The sequence below is a fragment of the Balaenoptera acutorostrata genome, chromosome 3, assembly GCF_949987535.1.
Source record: "Balaenoptera acutorostrata chromosome 3, mBalAcu1.1, whole genome shotgun sequence".
Classification (NCBI taxonomy): Eukaryota; Metazoa; Chordata; class Mammalia; order Artiodactyla; family Balaenopteridae; genus Balaenoptera; species Balaenoptera acutorostrata.
In genome coordinates, this window is record NC_080066.1 from 96,923,113 (window position 1) to 96,944,349 (window position 21,237).

General features: G+C 40.0%; 1 protein-coding gene across 2 annotated transcripts in view; it reads right to left on the reverse strand.

The window, feature by feature from the left end:
* Positions 1–20,612, reverse strand: part of EIF2AK4 (eukaryotic translation initiation factor 2 alpha kinase 4) — a 108,846-nt gene extending 88,234 nt beyond the window's left edge. For both annotated transcript variants that reach the window (XM_057542039.1, XM_057542038.1), the window contains exons 1-3: positions 20,469–20,612; positions 7,840–7,952; positions 4,459–4,561 (exon numbers count right to left, since the gene is read on the reverse strand). In XM_057542039.1, coding sequence (XP_057398022.1) covers positions 4,459–4,561; positions 7,840–7,952; positions 20,469–20,612 — 360 coding nt within the window. The remainder of the gene's footprint in view (positions 1–4,458; positions 4,562–7,839; positions 7,953–20,468) is intronic.
* Between the last annotated feature and the right edge of the window lie 625 nt (positions 20,613–21,237).

A 21,237-nucleotide genomic window follows, 5' to 3' on the forward strand; every position in this document is an offset into this window, starting at 1 on the left:
AGGTGGAATATAAAAAAGCTGAACTCACAGAAACAAAGACTAAAAGTGCTATTGTTTTAAGCTGCTACATTTTAGGAAAATTTGTTAGAAAGTAATAGATAACTGATAGAGAACCTTACAAATACTGAACACTTCCTTACTTGAACTTATAAATAATACTAAAGTATTTATACATAATTATTAGTTTTTCAAAGTAGAACAAGCTTTGTGGTATTTGTTGTCTGCACGGCCTAGGAGCCAGAGGTAGTAACTAGAGTGTTAGGGACCCCTAACTTTCAATTTTGGCTCAAGTTCCAAGAAAACATGTACTCTTGAGATATTATTCGGTGGTTTGATATTTTGGTTTTTCTACCTGTAAGACAGCATTGACATACATTAATTCATTTGTTAAATTTAAAAAGTATTAAACTAATATAAATAGAATAAAATATAATAACTTAAAAAAAAAAGAAACAGAGACTAGAATGGTGGTTACCAGGGGCCGGGGGTGAGGGAGTGGGAGAAAAGGGGAGATATGTTGGTCAAAGAGTACAAACTTCCAGTTATAAGATAAAAAAGTTCTGGCGATCTAATGTACAGCATAGTGATTATAGTTAATAATACTGCATTGTAAAAATAAAATAAAATAAAATACAGCAAAAAATTTTTCAAAAAAATCACAAATCATGAATCCAAGAAACCAGAGGATTCTGTAGCTTAATTTTCAATATAACTCCATATTATTTTTCAGCTAGACATTAGACTACACTAGAAACGACTTAAACTAGAAAGAACTTTGGAATAATTCCCAAGGCCTATTTTTTTTGTTCAGACTGTGCTACAATCACTTTCTTTCTTTCTTTCTTTCTTTTTTAACATCTCTATTGGAGTATAATTGCTTTACAATGGTGTGTTAGTTTCTGCTTTATAACAAAGTGAATCAGTTATACATATACATATATCCCCATATCTCCTCCCTCTTGCGTCTCCCTCGCACCCTCCCTATCCCACCCCTCTAGGTGGTCACAAAGCATCGAGCTGATCTCCCTGTGCTATGCGGCTGCTTCCCACTAGCTATCTATTTTACGTTTGGTAGTGTATATATGTCCATGCCACTCTCACTTCACCCCAGCTTACCCTTCCCCCTCCCCGTGTCCTCAAGTCCATTCTCTACGTCTCTGTCTTTATTCCTGTCCTGCCCCTAGGCTGTTCAGAACCTTTTTTTTGGTTTTTAGATTCCATATATATGTGTTAGCATATGGTGTTTATTTTTCTCTTTCTGACTTACTTCACTCTGTATGACAGACTCTAGGTCCATCTACCTCACTACAAATAATTCAATTTCATTTCTTTTTATGGCTGAGTAATATTCCATTGTATATATGTGCCACATCTTCTTTATCCATTCATCTGTCGATGGACACTTAGGTTGCTTCCATGTCCTGGCAATTGTAAACAGTGTTGCAATGAACATTATGGTACATGTATCTTTTTGAATTATGGTTTCTCAGGGTATATGCCCAGTAGTGGGATTGCTGGGTCGTATGGTAGTTCTATTTTTAGTTTTTTAAGGAACCTCCATACTGTTCTCCATAGTGGCTGTATCAATTTGCATTCCCACCAACAGTGCAAGAGGGTTCCCGTTTCTCCACACCCTCTCCAGCATTTATTGTTTGTAGATTTTTTGATGACGGCCATACTGACTGGTGTGAGGTGATACCTCATTGTAGTTTTGATTTGCATTTCTCTGATGATTAGTGATGTTGAGCATCCTTTCATGTGTTTGTTGGCAATCTGTATTCTTCTTTGGAGAAATGTCTATTGAGGTCTTCTGCCCATTTTTGGATTGGGTTGTTTGTTTTTTTGATATTGAGCTGCATGAGCTGCTTGTAAATTTTGCAGATTAGTCCTTTGTCAGTTGCTTCATTTGCAAATATTTTCTCCCATTCTGAAGGTTGTCTTTTCATCTTGTTTAAGTTTTCCTTTGCTGTGCAAAAGCTTTTAAGTTTCATTAGGTCCCATTTGTTTATTTTTGTTTTTATTTCCATTTCTCTAGGAGGTGGGCCAGAAAGGATCTTGCTGTGATTTATGTCATAGAGTGTTCTGCCTATGTGTTCCTCTAAGAGTTTGATAGTGTCTGGCCTTACATTTAGGTCTTTAATCCATTTTGAGTTTATTTTTTGTGTATGGGGTTAGGGAGTGTTCTAATTTCATTCTTTTACATGTAGCTGTGCAGTTTTCCCAGCACCACTTATTGAAGAGGCTGTCTTTTCTCCATTGTATATCCTTGTCTCCCTTATCAAAAATAAGGTGACCATACGTGCATGGGTTTGTCTCTGGGCTTTCTATCCTGTTTCATTGATCTATATTTCTGTTTTTGTGCCAGTACCATATTGTCTTGATTACTGTAGCTTTTTGGTAGAGTCTGAAGTCCGGGAGCCTGATTCCTCCAGCTCTGTTTTTCTTTCTCAAGATTGCTTTGGCTATTCAGGGTCTTTTGTGTTTCCATACAAATTGTGAAATTTTTTGTTCTAGTTCTGTGAAAAATGCCATTGGTACTTTGATAGGGATTGCACTGACTCTGTAGATTGCTTTGGGTAGTAGAGTCATTTTCACAATGTTGATTCTTCCAATCCAAGAACATGGTATATCTCTCCATCTATTTGTATCATCTTTAATTTCTTTCATCAGTGTCTTATAGTTTTCTGCATACAGGTCTTTTGTCTCCCTAGGTAGGTTTATTCCTAGGTATTTTATTCTTTTTGTTGCAATGGTAAATGGGAGTGTTTCCTTAACTTCTCTTCCAGATTTTTCATCATTAGTGTATAGGAATGCATGAGATTTCTGTGCATTAATTTTGTATCCTGGTACTTTACCAAATTCATTGATTAGCTCTAGTAGTTTTCTGGTAGCATCTTTAGGATTCTCTATGAATAGTATCATGTCATCTGCAAACAGCGACAGCTTTACTTCTTTTCCGATTTGGATTCCTTTTATTTCTTTTTCTTCTCTGACTGCTATGGCTAAAACTTCCAAAACTATGTTGAATAATAGTCGTGAGAGTGGAGAACCTTGTCTTGTTCCTGATCTTAGAGGAAACAGTTTCAGTTTTTCATACACTTTTTTTTTTGAATTTTAGAATTTTATTTATTTTTTTATACAGCAGGTTCTTATTAGTTATCCATTTTATACATATTAGTGTATACGTGTCAATCCCAATCTCCCAATTCATCCACCACCCCCGCCCCCTGCCACTTTCCCCCCTTGGTGTCCATATGTTTGTTTTCTATATCTGTGTCTCCATTTCTGCCCTGCAAACCGGTTCATCTGTACCATTTTTCTAGGTTCCACATATATGCATTAATATACAATATTTGTTTTTCTCTTTCTGACTTACTTCACCCTGTATGACAGTCTCTAGATCCATCCACGTCTCTACAAATGACCCAATTTTGTTCCTTTTTATGGCTGAGTAATATTCCATTGTATATATGTACCACATCTTCTTTATCCATTCATCTGTCTATGGGCATTTAGGTTGCTTCCATGACCTGGCTATCATACAGTCACTTTCTATAGTACAACAATGACTGAAGTTCTTGGAAACGCAACTTAGATGGCTGTGACTCAATGTGTTATAGGATACAAGTAAAAAACTGTCCAGGCACTTTCCTAGCGGTCCAGCATAGACACGGAGGCCTAGGGTTAGCCCTTACTTAGCTCTTCTCACTTTTTATAGGATGGGATAGTTAAGCATGAGCTACCTAGGCAAAAACACTGAGTGATCTTATACAAAAGTGAGGAAATAGATTATATTTAAGAGATAATAATACTCTCAGTAATTATACACACAGTATACATAGAGTTAATACACACAGTAATACTCTGCCCTAAGACGTCATCTAGCCTAGCCCTCCAGAGAGAGTTCTGCCACCCAAGGGGGAGCTCATGTAGACTCTGATGTCACAGAATTAAAAAGGAATCAGTACTGAACTAGGTGTAAATGCTCAGATATAAAAGGGACATTGATGGAGGAGAGTGTATTGTTAATTGCTGAGAAGGAAAACAGTCCTTCTGATATGAAAAGTGGAGAGGTGGCAAAGTTTGGTGAGAAATCACTTGTCTGCAAACATTTTCCAACATAAAGGTTGAAGTCAAGATGAGGTCATGATGTCAGGTCCAAAGTGTGCGAAAAGAATGGCCAGGTTCATATAAAGTGCTTCCAGAAGAATTCTTAAGCAACAGTACTATCTATATACACTCTACAATTTGTAATTCATAATTACCGTTAATTAAAAAAATACAAACATCAATGTTCCCCTTTGTAGATACCAATAAAACCCAAAATATCCTAGTGAAATTTAGATTTGAGGTGCAACGGGAAAGCCTTTAACCCAAAGAAAAGGCCAGAAGACAAACACTGTTGAGCATGATGAGATTTTTACCATCCTCTCATAATTCCAGTTTAACACATCATACCTCGCCACGATGTTTTTTGGCCACTTCTTCTAGGCGGGACTTTAACAAATTAACAGTTTCATTTGACAGACCTTTGGCATTCATTAATGCTATTTCAGGGACTCTGGAAAAGAAAAAAAACAAAAAGGAGTTACTCTAGAAAGTACAGATTATTTGCATTAATATTTACTAAGTTCCAAGCTCGGGGCCTGGGGATTTCCTAAGGGCCTCATTTGTGAATCTCTCTGTACCCCCAGCAACATTCCTTTTCATCTCAAAAGCATTTTAACTTTACCCCAGCAACTCTGTTGACACGGTACTCAACACGGAGGCACCTGCAGCCTGTGGGGGCAGCAGTGGGCTGGCTAGTCGTCAGTGTGGGCAGTCGGGTGCCCTGATCCCCCAGAGGACCAGACATACATGACTGGGGCTCGATCAGGGGTCTCCCCAACTCCTCTGTGTGATTTCAGCTTTACAACCTGATAGTGTTAAATTTTTAACATCAATTACTGTCTACTGCCTTTTAAAAAATCACTCCAGGGCTTCCCTGGTGGCGCAGTGGTTAAGAATCTGCCTGCCAATGCAGGGGACACGGGTTCGAGCCCTGGTCCGGGAAGATCCCACATGCCACGGAGCAACTAAGCCTGTGCACCACAACTACTGAACCTGCGCGTCTGGAGCCTGTGCTCCGCAACAAGAGAGGCCGCGATAGTGAGAGGCCCGCGCACTGCGATGAAGAGTAGCCCCCGCTCACTGCAACTAAAGAAAGCCCGCGCACAGCAACGAAGACCCAACGCAGCCAAAAATAAATAAAATAAATTTAAAAAAATAAAAATAAAAAAATAAAAAAAAAATAAAAAATCACTCGAGCTCTGTGTGTGATTCTAGCCTAGTAACTTCACTAGGAGCTCGCCTGTATGGTAACGCTCCATCCTGGCTTGGCCCTCAACGTCAGTTTACTCAGACGGCTCACCTGCCAGAGTCCAGACGCTCTGTGCTCGTTAGTGCGCTCTGGCATAAAGCAGGCCAAGAATACCGGGCGAGATGGAGCCACAGTGATCTATCTAGAATTCCTACAACACGCTGTGTCCCAGGCACTCATTCTGCTGTAAATGAGCTCACTTACTCATGCATAAATCTAGTCATGCACACTCTGCAAACTCTGCTCTTCCAAGGATGCCTACCACACTCTCCTCTTCATCCCTATAGAGCGCAACTAAGAGTTAACACTTTCTGCCCAAGGAAAGTACAACCAGCCCTTGGGGTTCTTCTTATTTCCAACCAATGCACATCTAATAACAACTCTGAGATTAAGTAGGCTTCATTTGAAGAGAAGATGATTCATCACTTCCCACCAAGCATTTCTGAGTAATTCATGGTGTTTTACCTTGGCGAAGCCTTTACTATTCACTTACCTATGGATTCTCTCAGTGCTTCAGTATGATAGATGGCTGCAATCATCCATCTAGTTGGATAGATGGAAATCTGAGAGAGACTACTGAGTCTATGTGTGGTCCAGCCAATCCAGGATTCTCTCTCTCACAGTGGCATCAAGGACTATTTTGCAGAAAAGGAAAGTTTTCCTGCCCCATATCATCTCAAAAGATAGGAATGTTTCCCCAAGTCAAGACTTACATAATTTTTTTAAAAAAAAGCAAGCAGTCATTATATAGCAATATTAACAGAATGGTGAAAAATTCATCTGCAACACTAATTAAACTTGCTTTAAAATTTCCAGTGTTCTCTTTATGCCTTTGCTACGTAATTCATAATTTTATGTAGCTGATATTATAATGTTTACTTTTTAACTTTTTGTTAAGCATTTGCATGCTGTTTCTTAAATAATATTTTTACCAAGTGGACACATCAAGATTTACCTGACCAGTTCTCTAAAGTAGTGGTTCTCAACCAGGGGTGACTGTGTCTCCCCCAGAGGACATCAGTCAATGTCAAGAGGGCAAAGAAGCTCTGCGCCCCTCCCCACATTCCTGGCCTAAGCATCTCTTCCATCTGGCTGGTCCTGAGTTGTATCCTATATAATAAACCAGTAATAGTAAGTGAAGTGCCTTCCTGAGTTCTGTGAGCTGTTCTAGCAAATTATCGAACATAGGCATTATGGGAACCTGCAAATTTATAACCAGTTGATCAGAAGTACTGGGACTTGCATCTGAAGTCTTGTTGTGGGACTGAGCCCCTAACCCAACTATCAATTTTAGTGTCACAATTGAATTGAATTGTCTGGACACCCTGTTGGTGTCAGAAAAGACACCACCTATACGGTGTCAGGAAAACTAAAACCTAGAGAGGCACTGTCTTATCTTTCTTTCATAAAATTAATCACCCTTCAATTAATGCATAAATTAACTTTCTGAATACCTACTATATCTACTCTAGGCATACAGGTTGGGCTAAAAGTGGGTTACTAACTTTGAGGAACTCAACTTGACCTATTTGTATTTTCATATCCTCTATCACCTCTTAAGATAACAAGTCCCAAACATTTACCACCCACTGTGTAAGGCAGGACTTCATTTACCACCCACTGTGTAAGGCAGGACTTCATTTACCACCCACTGTGTAAGGCAGGACTTCCTTTTATTTGTCACTTTCCTTCACTGGCTTCCTACACAACAAGCTCAAACCACAAAACATCATCCAGGCCAATCTGCTTTTCCACATGGAATGTCTGGGGAAAGATTACATGGAATATGCATGGTACTTTAAGAAAAGAATACTCAAGTCCTGATAGCTAATGCTTTTGTTTTACGAGTGAATCTCAGCCAGAGGGAGTATCACCTTCAGCGGGAGTTTAGAAATACGTGAGGTTTTCGGCTGTCTTACTGACTGGGGAACTCTCTTGGCATTAGTGGGTAGAGGCCAGTGATGTTACACGCCCTGCAGGGTGTGGGACTGCCCGGTGAAGACTCATTAGCAGTCCCCCCACAGAAACAGGGCAACTCTAAAGCCTCCTTTACTCTAGGAAGTAAAGGTCCCATTGGCCTGGAAGGCTACTCTAAGTCCTAATGCCTATCATACTTTAAAACTAAGTCCACAAGGCTTTTATAGTCACTTCACCTTTATCTTTTTCTTCTAGATTGTTCCTCTTACTTGTTTATGAAGAATTAAACAAACAAAAGTTAACATATCAGAGGAAGCAAACATTAGTCATGGAGCAAATATTACCATCCATAAAGACTACTAACTATTAGCTGACTTAACAGGAGACAGGTTTCATGAAAATGTCTATTGCTGATGTAGTTTTCATGAAATGCAAGTGACAGGAAATAAAATTTTAAATGGAATAGGGGCCAGAAGGAGAAAACACCATTAACTTCAACCTGTTCCTATGTTTTCAAAACAGAGAACGGAAATCACATCAAAGCTATTTCTAAATGTACTCACACATCTGGATAGGTGGGTGGGCATCTCACTCTCAAATCCACTTTCACGTATACTTCTTCCCCAGTCAAGCCCTGAGGGTATAGAACTAAATTGATTTCAGGAGGCTCTTGGACCTAAAAGAGAAAAAGAAAATCTTTTTTTCTCTAGAGAGCCAATCATTAAAGATTAAGATAAGAATTATTAATATTTTAGCCAAAAGTTCTACTTTTTAAATATTACACATAATTTTATTTTATATAGGTGTTGGTCACATTTTCCTAAAGCATGGTTTAAAAACAAAACCTGGAGGGCAGACAGCAGAAGAAGAACTACAATCCTGCAGCCTGTGGATCAAAAACCACATTCACAGAAAGACAGACAAGATGAAAAGGCAGAGGGCTATGTACCAGATGAAGGAACAAGATAAAACCCCAGAAAAACAACTAAATGAAGTGGAGATAGGCAACCTTCCAGAAAAAGAATTCAGAATAATGATAGTGAAGATGATCCAGGACCTCGGAAAAAGAATGGAGACAAAGATCGAGAAGATGCAAGAAATGTTTAACAAAGACCTAGACGAACTAAAGAACAAACAAACAGAGATAAATACAATAACTGAAATGAAAACTACACTAGAAGGAATCAATAACAGAATAACTGAGGCAGAAAAACGGATAAGTGACCTGGAAGACAGAATGGTGGAATTCACTGCTGTGGAACAGAATAAAGAAAAAAGAATGAAAAGAAATGAAGACAGCCTAAGAGACCTCTGGGACAACATTAAACGCAACAACATTCACATTATAGGGGTCCCAGAAGGAGAAGAAAGAGAGAAAGGACCCGAGAAAATATGTGAAGAGATTATAGTCGAAAACTTCCCTAACATGGGAAAGGAAATAGCCACCCAAGTCCAGGAAGTGCAGTGACTCCCATACAGGATAAACCCAAGGAGAAACACGCCGAGACACACAGTAATCAAACTGGCAAAAATTAAAGACAAAGAAAAATTATTGAAAGCAGCAAGGGAAAAATGACAAATAACATACAAGGGAACTCCCATAAGGTTAACAGCTGATTTCTCAGCAGAAACTCTACAAGCCAGAAGGGAGTGGCATGATATATTTAAAGTGATGAAAGGGAAGAACCTATAACCAAGATTAATCTACCTGGCAAGGATCACATTCAGATTCAATACAGAAATCAAAAGCTTTACAGACAAGCAAAAGCTAAGAAAATTCAGCACCACCAAACCAGCTCTACAACAAATGCTAAAGGAACTTCTCTAAGTGGGAGAAAAAAAGACCTACAAAAACAAACCAAAAACAATTAAGAAAATGGTAATAGGAACATACATATCAATAATTACCTGAAATGTAAATGCATTAAATGCTCCAACCAAAAGACACAGGCTTGCTGAATGGATACAAAAACAAGATCCATATATATGCTGTCTACAAGAGACCCACTTCAGACCTAGGGGCACATACAGAATGAAAGTGAGGGGATGGAAAAAGATATTCCATGCAAATGGAAATCAAAAGAAAGCTGAAGTAGCTATACTCATATCAGATAAAATAGACTTTAAAATAAAGAGTGTTACAAGAGACAAGGAAAGACACTACATAATGATCAAGGGATCAATCCAAAAATAAGATATAACATTTGTAAATATTTATGCACCCAACATAGGAGCACCTCAATACATAAGGCAACTGCTAACAGCTATAAAAGAGGAAATCGACAGTAACACAATAATAGTGGGGGACTTTAACACCTCACTTACACCAATGGACAGATCTTCCAAACAGAAAATTAATAAGGAAACACAAGCTTTAAATGACAAAATAGACCAGATAGATTTAATTGATCTTTATAGGACATTCCATCCCAAAACAGCAGATTATACTTTCTTCTCAAGTGCGCACAGAACATTCTCCAGGATAGATCACATCTTGGGTCACAAATCAATCCTCAGTAAATTTAAGAAAATTGAAATCATATCAAGCATCTTTTCTGACCACAACGCTATGAGACTAGAAATGAATTACAGGGAAAAAAACGTAAAAAACACAAACACATGGAGGCTAAACAATATGTTACTAAATAACCAAGAGATCACTGAAGAAATCAAAGGGGAAATCAAAAAATACCTAGAGACAAATGATAACGAAAACACAACGATCCAAAACCTATGGGATGCAGCAAAAGCAGTTCTAAGAGGGGAGTTTATAGTTATACAAGCCTACCTCAAGAAACAAGAAAAATCTCAAATAAACAATCTAACCTTACACCTAAAGGAACTAGAGAAAGAAGAACAAACAAAACCCAAAGTTAGAAGGAAAGAAATCATAAAGATCAGAGCAGAAATAAATGAAATAGAAACAAAGAAAACAATAGCAAAGATCAATAAAACTAAAAGCTGGTTCTTTGAGAAGATAAACAAAATTGATAAACCATTAGCCAGACTCATCAAGTAAAAGAGGGAGAGGACTCAAATCAATAAAATTAGAAATGGAAAAGGAGAAGTTACAACAGACACCACAGAAATACAAAGCATCTTAAGAGACTACTACAAGCAACTCTATGTAATGAAATTGAAGTAATGAAATTGAAACTGTGATTAAAAATCTTCCAACAAACAAAAGTCCAGGATCAGACGGCTTCACAGGTGAATTCTATCGAACATTTAGAGAAGAGCTAACACCCATCCTTCTCAAACTCTTCCAAAAAATTGCAGAGGAAGGAACACTCCCAAACTCATTCTATGAGGCCACCATCACCCTGAGAGCAAAACCAGACAAAGATACTACAAAAAAGAAAATTACAGACCAGTATCACTGATGAATATAGATGCAAAAATCCTTAACAAAATACTAGCAAACAGAATTCAACAACACATTAAAAAGATCATACACCATGATCAAGTGGGATTTATCCCAGGGATGCAAGGATTCTTCAATATACGCAAATCAATCATTGTGATACACCATATTAACAAATTGAAGAATAAAAACCATATGATCATCTCAATAAATGCAGAAAAAAGCTTCTGACAAAATTCAACACCCATTTATGATAAAAACTCTCCAGAAATTGGGCATAGAGGGAAACTACCTCAACATAATAAAGGCCATATACAAGAAACCCACAGCAAACATCATTCTCAATGGTGAGAAACTGAAAGCATTTCCTCTAAGATCAGGAACAAGACAAGGATGTCCACTCTCAACACCAGTATTCAACATAGTTTTGGACGTCCTAGCCATGGCAATCAGAGAAGAAAAAGAAATAAAAGGAATACAAATCGGAAAAGAAGAAGTAAAACGTCACTGTTTGCAGATGACATGATACTATACATAGAGAATCCTAAAGATGCCACCAGAAAACTACTAGAGCTAATCAATGAATTTGGTAAAGTTGCAGGATACAAAATTAATGCACAGGAATCTCTTGCATTCCTATACACTAATGATGAAAAATCTGGAAGAGAAATTAAGGAAACACTCCCATTTACCATTGCAACAAAAAGAATAAAATACCTAGGAATAAACCTACCTAGGAAGACAAAAGACCTGTATGCAGAAAACTGTAAGACACTGATGAAAGAAATTAAAGACGATACAAATAGATGGAGAGATATACCGTGTTCTTGGATTGGAAGAATCAACATTGTGAAAATGACTCTACTACCCAAAGCAATCTACAGAGTCAGTGCAATCCCTATCAAAGTACCAATGGCATTTTTCACAGAACTAGAACAAAAAATTTCACAATTTGTATGGAAACACAAAAGACCCTGAATAGCCAAAGCAATCTTGAGAAAGAAAAACAGAGCCGGAGGAATCAGGCTCCCGGACTTCAGAGTCTACTAAAAAGCTACAGTAATCAAGACAGTATGGTACTGGCCCAAAAATAGAAATATAGATCAATGAACCAGGATAGAAAGCCCAGAGATAAACCCATGCACATATGGTCACCTTATTTTTTAAAGGAGACAAGGATATACAATGGAGAAAAGACAGCCTCTTCAATAAGTGGTGCTGGGAAAACTGGACAGCTACATGTGAAAGAATGAAATTAGAAAAGTCCCTAACACCATACACAAAAATAAACTCAAAATGGATTAAAGACCTAAATGTAAGACCAGACACTATAAAACTCTTAGAGGGGGCTTCCCTGGTGGCGCAGTGGTTGAGAATCTGCCTGCCAATGCAGGGGACACGGGTTTGAGCCCTGCTCTGGGAGGATCCCACATGCCGCGGAGCAACTGGGCCCGTGCACCACAACTACTGAGCCTGCGCGTCTGGAGCCTGTGCTCCGCAACAAGAGAGGCCGCGATAGCGAGAGGCCCGCGCACCACGATGAAGAGTGGCCCCCACTTGCCTCAACGAGAGAAAGCCCTCGCACAGAAACGAAGACCCAACACAGCCATAAATAAATAAATAAATAAATAAATAAATAAATAAAATAGGATTTAAAAAAAAAAAAAACTCTTAGAGGAAAACATAGGAAGAACATTCTTTGACATAAATCACAGCAAGATCTTTTTTGATCCACCTCCTAGAGTGATGGAAATAAAAACAAAAATAAACAAATGGGACCTAATGAAACTTAAAAGCTTTTGCACAGCAAAGGAAACCATAAACAAGATGAAAAGACAGCCCTCAGAATGGGAGAAAATATTTGCCAACGAATCAACGGACAAAGGATTAATGTCCAAAATATATAAACAGCTCATGCAGCTCAATATTAAAAAAACAAACAACCCAATCAAAAAATGGGCAGAAGACCTAGATAGACATTTCTCCAAAGAGGACATACAGATGGCCAGGAAGCACACGAAAAGCTGCTCAACATCACTAATTATTAGAGAAATGCAAATCAAAACTACAATGAGGTATCACCTCACACCAGTTAGAAGGGCTATCATCAGAAAATCTACAAACAACAAATGCTGGAGAGGGTGTAGAGAAAAGGGAACCCTCTTGCACTGTTGGTGGGAATGTAAATTGATACAGCCACTATGGAGAACAGTATGGAGGTTCCTTAAAAAACTAAAAATAGAATTACCATATGACCCAGCAATCCCACTACTGGGTATATACCCAGAGAAAACCATAAGTCAAAAAGACACATGCACCCCAATGTTCATTGCTGTGCTATTTACAATAGCCAGGTCATGGAAGCAACCTAAATGCCCACAGACAGATGAATGGATAAAGAAGTTGTGGTACATATATACAATGGAATATTATTCAGCCATAAAAAGGAACGAAATTGGGTCATTTGTAGAGACGTGGATGGATCTAGAGACTGTCATACACAATGAAGTAAGTCAGAAAGAGAAAAACAAATATCGTATATTAACGCATATATGTGGAACCTAGAAAAATGGTACAGATGAACCGGTTTGCAGGGCAGAAATGGAGACACAGAAGTAGAGAACAAACGTATGGACACCAAGGGGGGAAAATGGCGGGGGGGGGGTGGGGGTGGTGGTGTGATGAATTGGGCGATTGGGATTGACATGTATACACTGATGTGTATAAAATGGATGACTAATAAGGACCTGCTGTATAAAAAAATAAATAAAATAAAATTCAAAAAAAATCCGAAAACCTGCAAGAGAGAGTACATATTCCTTTTCAAAGTTCTCTAAGGAGTGACCTGAAATGTCCCATGTGGCCTCCATTCATTCAAATGTCACTGAGTGCTGATGACCTTCTGAATGCTGCCCTAGAGACTGGGAGTTCAGAGGCGAATCTACACAGACATGAACCCAACTGGCTGGCACAGACTAGAAGACAAATGAATGCTTTCAAAAAGTGATGAGTGCTGTAAAGAAGACAAAGCCGAGTCATGGAACATAGTGGTGGAGGAGGAGAAGGTACGCAGACAGGCGGGTCAGGGAAGGCCTCTTGAGCAGGAAATATTTGATATTTCGATTATTGACATAACAAGTGAAAACCCTGACATGAAGAAATATGATAGCTCTTCTAAAATTGTGTATGCTTTCAACCAACTGCTTTTCACCAAATACTCCATTCTTCTTTATTTATGTACGCTTTTTCCAAAAAGGATTTGAGGCAGTTTATATTATCTATATATCATGAGAAAGGGGAGGTTGAGGGAACATCTACGCATGTGGTCCAGACACTTGACCAACTTTGCAAGGTAGGTGCACTCTCCTTTGTACAGACATTTTACAGACAAGGCGGCTCAGGCTCAGACTTTCAGTTTCTTGCCCAACAACACACAGCAACAAGTCTGGACTTCAAATCCAATTCTGACTCCCAAACCTGTCTTTTCCATCAGCCCTCCCTTGTTAATGCCAACCCTGAGTTACTGTGACTGAGCCTTGACTTTCCCTTGGAATGTCCAGGGAGCCATGGCAAAAAGAGAAACGCGGCATTATCAGAAAAGAGAAAAGATAAAAATTCTTCTAAGGGTAATAAAGTACTTAGCAACATTAAATTCTAATAGAAATTTATAACATGAACCTTACATGTGGCACCATGAATTACACAATCATCTATGTATATAAAATACGTAAGCTTGGTTTTTATTTCTTTTTAATAGAATCCCTGATTTTTTAGCTGGATACATTTCCCAGATGCCTTTGCAGCTCAGTGTGGCTACTGGATTAATTTCTGGCCAGTAAGATGAAAGAACTATAATACGCAATTTCCAGGAAGTGAACTTTATCAAAGGAAAGGGATGAAACTTCTCCATCCCCTTCTCATTCCAGCTGGCTGGAATGCAGATGTGATGACTGGAGGTCAGACAGCCATTTTAGACCATGAAGGACACATTAAGGATGGTAGAACAGAAATTCAGAAAAAGCCGTAGACTCCAGACTTTTACATGTAAAAAAATAAACTTTGTTATTTTAAGTTTTCTGTCATATGTAGCTAAACTTAATCCTAACCAGTACAGGCTCATTGGAAAAAAAAAAAAAAGACAGTCAGGAAACAGTGCTTTCAGAGGTAAGAACAGAATATTTGCCAGGCTTCTCTCAAGCGAACTGAGAGGCTTCCCAACATGTGAAGATGCTTTTATGCAAAACATGTTTAGGATACCAAGTGTTAGCTCATATTAGGGCATTCAAGGACTCCTGGAGCTGAAGAGGACTTGATCAAAAAGTTCAACAATCAAGATGTTCTAAAGATTAGGATTGGGTAAGACCTCCTTCATGCCTTTAGAAGATAAATGGTCATTAGAATTCAATGTTGATAAAATCTTTGATTTAACCTGCACAAGGAATAATGAATTCCTGGAATATTTGTAGGTAAAAAAACTCAAAGTCAGGGGTAACCAAAATTTTTTGAGAGCACCTAATGAGAGGAAAACACAATGCAGAATGTATAGCTACAAAGTATACAAAATTCTACATGAGAAAAAAGATTTGTTTTGAAGACTGAAAATGCAAGTGACATGAAGGCAGCATAATAAGTAGTCATGGAGAGAAGAGCACGCTACAATGAGAGATGAGTTAAATTTGCTTCTCAATGAGATCATGAAGTTGGAGACTCTCCTGAAGTACTATCAAATAACCAAACAAATCTTCAAGGTATAAAAAGTGAAAGAGTAACACAAACTCAGTCCTAAAACATAAGAGAGGTAATGCTCATTTGGACTAATTCTCCCCAGAATTAAAAAAATTTAAAACATTAGCTCTTCAAGAAACAAAACCCAAGGATCTTAATACACCCCACAGGATGAGGAACGCTGACCCAGGGGACCCTCTTTTCAGCCCAGTGCACAACACCTGGAAGAGCGCCCGGCCAACACTGGCAGGAACCCCAGTTTCTCAGTCTGAATGTGGTTTTCTTGGGCACTTCCTCATACTCAGGCCCCCCAAAATAAACTGATGTAAGCATGTGTCTATTTCTGTTAAAAGTACTGGAGTGAAGGATAAGACTATAAAAAACTGAGAATTTTATCAGCCATTCCACATAGGAGCAAATCTTTTGGTTCCAAGGCATGAGGGTTAATGACAGCCTGCGATTAAACTTTACTGGTTTACAAGATGAGCAGCAGAGTGAGGACGAGGTTTGGGAAATTAATTAAAAATACTAACACAAGGGCTTCCCTGGTGGCGCAGTGGTTGAGAGTCTGCCTGCCAATGCAGGGGACACGGGTTCGAGCCCTGGTCTGGGAGGATCCCACATGCCGCGGAGCAACTGGGCCCGTGAGCCACAATTACTGAGCCTGCGCGTCTGGAGCCTGTGCTCCGCAACAAGAGAGGCCGCGATACTGAGAGGCCCGCGCACCGCGATGAAGAGTGGCCCCCGCTTGCCGCAACTGGAGAAAGCCCTCGCCCAGAAACGAAGACCCAACACAGCCATAAATAAATAAATATATTAAAAAAAAAAAAACACTAACACAAGAGGGAGAGGGACGGACTGGGAGTCTGAGGTTGGTAAATGCAAACTATTACATTTAGAATGGCTAAACAACAAGGTCCTACTGTATAGCACAGGGAACTATATCCACTCTCCTGGGATAAACCATAATGGAAAAGAATATTAAAAAAAGAATGTATCTATGTGTAAAACTGAGTCAATTTGCTGTACAGCAGAGACTGGCACAACATTGTAAATCAACTATGCTTCAATTAGAAAAAAATACTAACAATTTTTCCATTACACAACCATGTAAATATACTTGACACTACTGAACTATACACTTAAAAATTGTTAAGCTAGTATATTTTATGCCATGTGTTTTTAACCACAGCACATAAAAGAAAAAGTTACACAATTCAAACCACTTTCAGGTGTTTGGTCTAGGATTGTTACCTAGATTCCGCTCATCACATCCCCCTTAAATTTTGATGGCAAGACTCGGCTCAGCATGGCCTCTTGTTTCTTACCTGCCTCCGTTCTCATATGCTGTAATGTGGGGAAGGAACTAGTCTGTGTGAAAAAACAACAAATCTAGAAATAAAGTAACATGTGCAAGCTAGATAATCTGGGCAAGTCTTTGGTTTTAAGTCTCTGAAGATGCCCCCCCCCCCAAATGATGATAGTAAAATCTAAGAAATTAGATTTTATGTCAAATGCCTTAATCACTGACTTCCCTCCATATCTCTTTTTCTAAATAGACCCCAATACATTTGGGAATTATTTCAGTCAATAAAAAAATTTTGAGAGCTTTTTACCAGGCACTAGGCATGTAGTTGTGAACAAATACAGAGACTCTGTCCTTATGAAGCCAGCCTACTCTCATACAATGTAAAGGTGGCATTTCAAATTAGTGGAAAAGACTGAAAAAAATCATCTGTGTTAGTCTAACTGGCTAGTTGGGGGTGAAAGTGGGCAGCCTAGATTCATACTCAGAGGTAAGAACTTTAAAAAATAAAAAGCTATTTCTATATTTACTTGATGGAAGTTTAAAAACAAAGTCATGAAAGAATTAAAAGACAGTCTTGAAGAATTCATTTTTTTGGTAACACTGGAGCAGGGAAAAAAACAAACCACAGGGACCATGTAACAACAATAAAATGAAAAAAAAAAAAGGTCATTTTGACTATATTAAAGTTTTAAAAAATTGCATAAATTACCTAAATATCAAAATGCATAATGGTTAATTAGGGGAAAATATTTGCAATATATGACCCAAAATGCTAATTTTCTTAACATACATATTAACATATAAATAGCTCTGACATATGAATAAGAAAGTAGACAATAGAGTGTAAAAATAAACCAAACAACATTGAACAGTTCACAGAAAAAAATCCATGGCTTACAGACAAAGGTGGTCCTCATTATTTACAACTAAGGAAGTAAAAATGTTTCATCTATCTACTGGCAAAGATGAAAAACTCTGACACTACAGTGTTGGTGAAGATGTAGGAAAAGAAGCACTCATACACTACCGGTGGGCCCAGAGACAAAAGCAAGGCTTTAGGAGGGAGGTTTGCAATAGCTATCAAATTATAAATGAGCAGACCTTTGGTTGACAGAAAATTAGCCAAGATAATTAAGTTAACAATAAATTTATAACTCCAGAGGAAATTATATTTTCAACTAGTGATGTCCAAACTTTAGTATGTAAAAGAATTTTTAGCATGTACTCCCAAAATGTTGTTATTTATAAATAACATACATATGCTACTAAACCAAAATCTACATTATAACACATCCCCCAAAAAGAAGTTTAAAAAACTTCAGATGTTTAAAAAACCTAAAGTTTACTCAGGTCAATAATTCTGAGCTGAATTTACTGGCAACAAATTTGGCCTGAACCGACATGAGGCTATTAATAGTCTTCATCCATCCCACTGAGTGTGAATATTTGCATATTCACATGGTTTGTTGTGTTTGATTCTGCATGCTGCTCCAGACACTGAGTGAGGTATTAGGTAAGTATGGAATGTGCACATGTGGCCATGAACACAAACACTTCTGAATTCTGAAACTTATCAGGCCTCAGGATTTTGCATAAAGGATTGTGGGCTTGCATAACCTTTCCCTAAAGACTGGCAAATAATAAGTATTTGTTGAATGACTACATTTTTTTTTAACTTTTTAAAACTTTTTTTTAATTGAAGTATAGTTGATTTACAGTGTTAATTTCTGCTGCACAGCAAAGTGACTCAGTTATACACATACATACAATCTTTTATATTCTTTTCCAATATGGTTTATCCCAGGATATTGAATATAGTTCCTTGTGCTATACAGTAGGACCTTGTTGCTTATCCATTCTACATGTAATAGTTTGCATCTATTAATCCCAAACTCCAAGTCCATCCCTCCCCCACCCACCCCCCCTTGGCAACCACAAGTCTGTTCTCTATGTTGAATGACTACATTCTGATTCATCCTTATGACCACCAATTATTTGCCTAGCAAAGTGTTAAGCCTATTTGCCCGTGTACCTCAGGGTACAGCTATCTGAATCCTTCTACCTGCCTATTACAGTTTTTGATTTTGTTTGCTCTATCTTGTTATAAAGACCACCAGCTATAAATTCTGAGATTATCAGTATCCCTACCTACAGCAGTACCTTTGTCTTTTGTTTTCTTGAAGTCTTAGGACCAGATAATTAAGCTGTGTAAAGTAAATAAACTGTCTCTGAATGAAGTCTTAGGAGCTTTGTATTGAGTCACCGTGTAAACTTTGCAACACGTATTTTGGCTTCATGAACAGACTTCCTGGTTCTCAATGTTTGGGAACAGAGAAGTTACCAGATAACCAGAAAGTTACATTGTTATTTTATTATAAGCTTGTATAAGGGGAATATTTACATTTTTACTATTTCAGCTTAAAAATAACTCTTGAAATTAAGCACTAGAAAAGTAAGCTCCCAGAGGGAAGGGGGTTTGGTTTGGTTTGTGCTGGACTGTATTCCCAATACCTAGAACAATAAATAGTTAATGAAGGAAGGGAAACGTTGGGTGAGAAGGAAAATGTTTTGCCCTGACAGCTCCCGAAGATCCTATTTCTTGAGAAAATCCCGGATGTGCCGATAAGGCACATGTTGTAAAATGCCATAATTAAAGGTAGATGAAGGGGGCTGGGCTTCCCTGTGGCGCAGTGGTTAAGCATCCACCTGCCAATGCAGGGGACACGGGTTCAAGCCCTGGTCCAGGAAGAGCCCACATGCTGCGGAGCAACTAAGCCCCTGTGCCACAACTACTGAGCCCGCGCTCTAGAGCCCACATGCCACAACTACGGAGCCCACGTGCTGCAACTACTGAAGCCAGTGCGCCTAGAGCCCGTGCTCCTCAACAAGAGAAGCCACCACAATGAGTAGCCCCCACTCGCCATAACTAGGGAAAGTCCGCGTGCAGCAGCGAAGACCCAACACAGCCAAAAATAAATAAAATAAATAAATTTAAAGGTAGATGAAGGAAGGTACTACCTTTTAAATAATACTACAAAGATAAGAGTTTGGTAGATAATTCTTCAAGGATGATGAGGGAAAGACTGTCAGTATCAGCAGCTTATAATGTGCCTTAACTTACTTCCAGACAAAAAGGAAAATAATATTTTAAGTCAAATGCCATTTTAAAAGGGTGGACTCAGCACACTCCCTCTCCATTACAGCTAAGACGACTGTATTCCATACTCTCCAAGCGCCTTGGAGAAAGGTACAGAGGAAAGTTCCTCCACACAGCACAATACAGGGAGGATGCCTGAGGAGTACAATGGGATTACATGGTTAATAGTTTTGAACACAGACGGGAGGGTGAGGCTTCTGATTGAAGGCATCAGTAAGATCTGCGCAAGAGCCCCCAAAGCGTTCCCAAAGTTGCAGTGGGTCCCTATGAATGCGCTGTTGTATCAAACTCAAGGACTTTCAGGGAGGAAAAAAGGCAGGACAGTAAAGAGGCAGGGAAGTTACGGAACGTCAGTAGGAATAAGAAACAGCGTGAGGTAAGACTGGAGCCGACGTGGGGAAAAGGGTGTAAGAGAATTCGGCCCAGTTGGGGGTTCTGGAGACCCGCCAAGCGGCTGCGGGCGCAAGGACAGAAAGTGAGCGTGGGTGGAATCGCGAGAGATGAAAGGACTCCAGAATCCTAAGTGGGGGTCGGCGGTTCGGCTCCGGCAGGGCCGGGCGGGCCTGGCCGGGGTAGATCGAGCCAGGGGAGCTGGGCCGCAGCACGCCAGCCCCGACCAGACAAGCCACGTTCCTACCCGTCCGCACGCGTCCGGCCGCAGGTCCTGGAAGTCGGAGCCGTAGATGGCCTCCAGGGCCTGCAGCTCGTGGTCCTGTCGCTGTGGGTAGCTCTCCGGCGGCTCGTCCCGGCCACGCCCGTGGGCCCCGCGGCCCCCAGCCATGGTAGTGCGGTGGGCAAGGCAAGGCAAAGCAGCCTTGCGGAGGTGGGTGGGCCCTAGGCGGGCTCCGCTCCGGGGGCGGGACAGTGGGCGGGGCTCCAAGCCGGAGGCAGGGTCAGGGATGGGGAGAGCTCCGCGCTTGGGGGAAGGATCACAGCCGGAGCTCCACGCCGGGAGGGGGCATGTGGGCGGGGCGTAGCGCCGGGGGCGGGGTCAGGGTTGGGGTGGGGCTCGGCGCCCAGCAGGATCCCCGCCGGAACTCCGCGCCCCGGGCCGGCTCTTGGGTGAGAAGCGGCGTCACGAACGCTATTAGCGCGTGAGCAGCGTAGGCATGGGAGCGAGGCTGGGGGAAGGTTTAGCCCACATTCTGCTGGGGGAACTGAGCGGAGGAACGTGCAGGGCCGTGGGAGATCAAATCCATCAGAATGGAATGCCAAGGGGTATGGTTTTCACGAAATAAGTCTCTTTCACAGAAGTGCCTGCTGGAACTCCTTCACTCTGGCATGGGTAGGAGACGGAACTCTGAAGGGCAGACTTTGATGGGTTTTCCAGCCGCTTTGACTCACCTTAAGCCTTCCCAGTAGACGACCAGGAGTAAAAATCGTGACCGCTACTCCCCTCCCCGCCA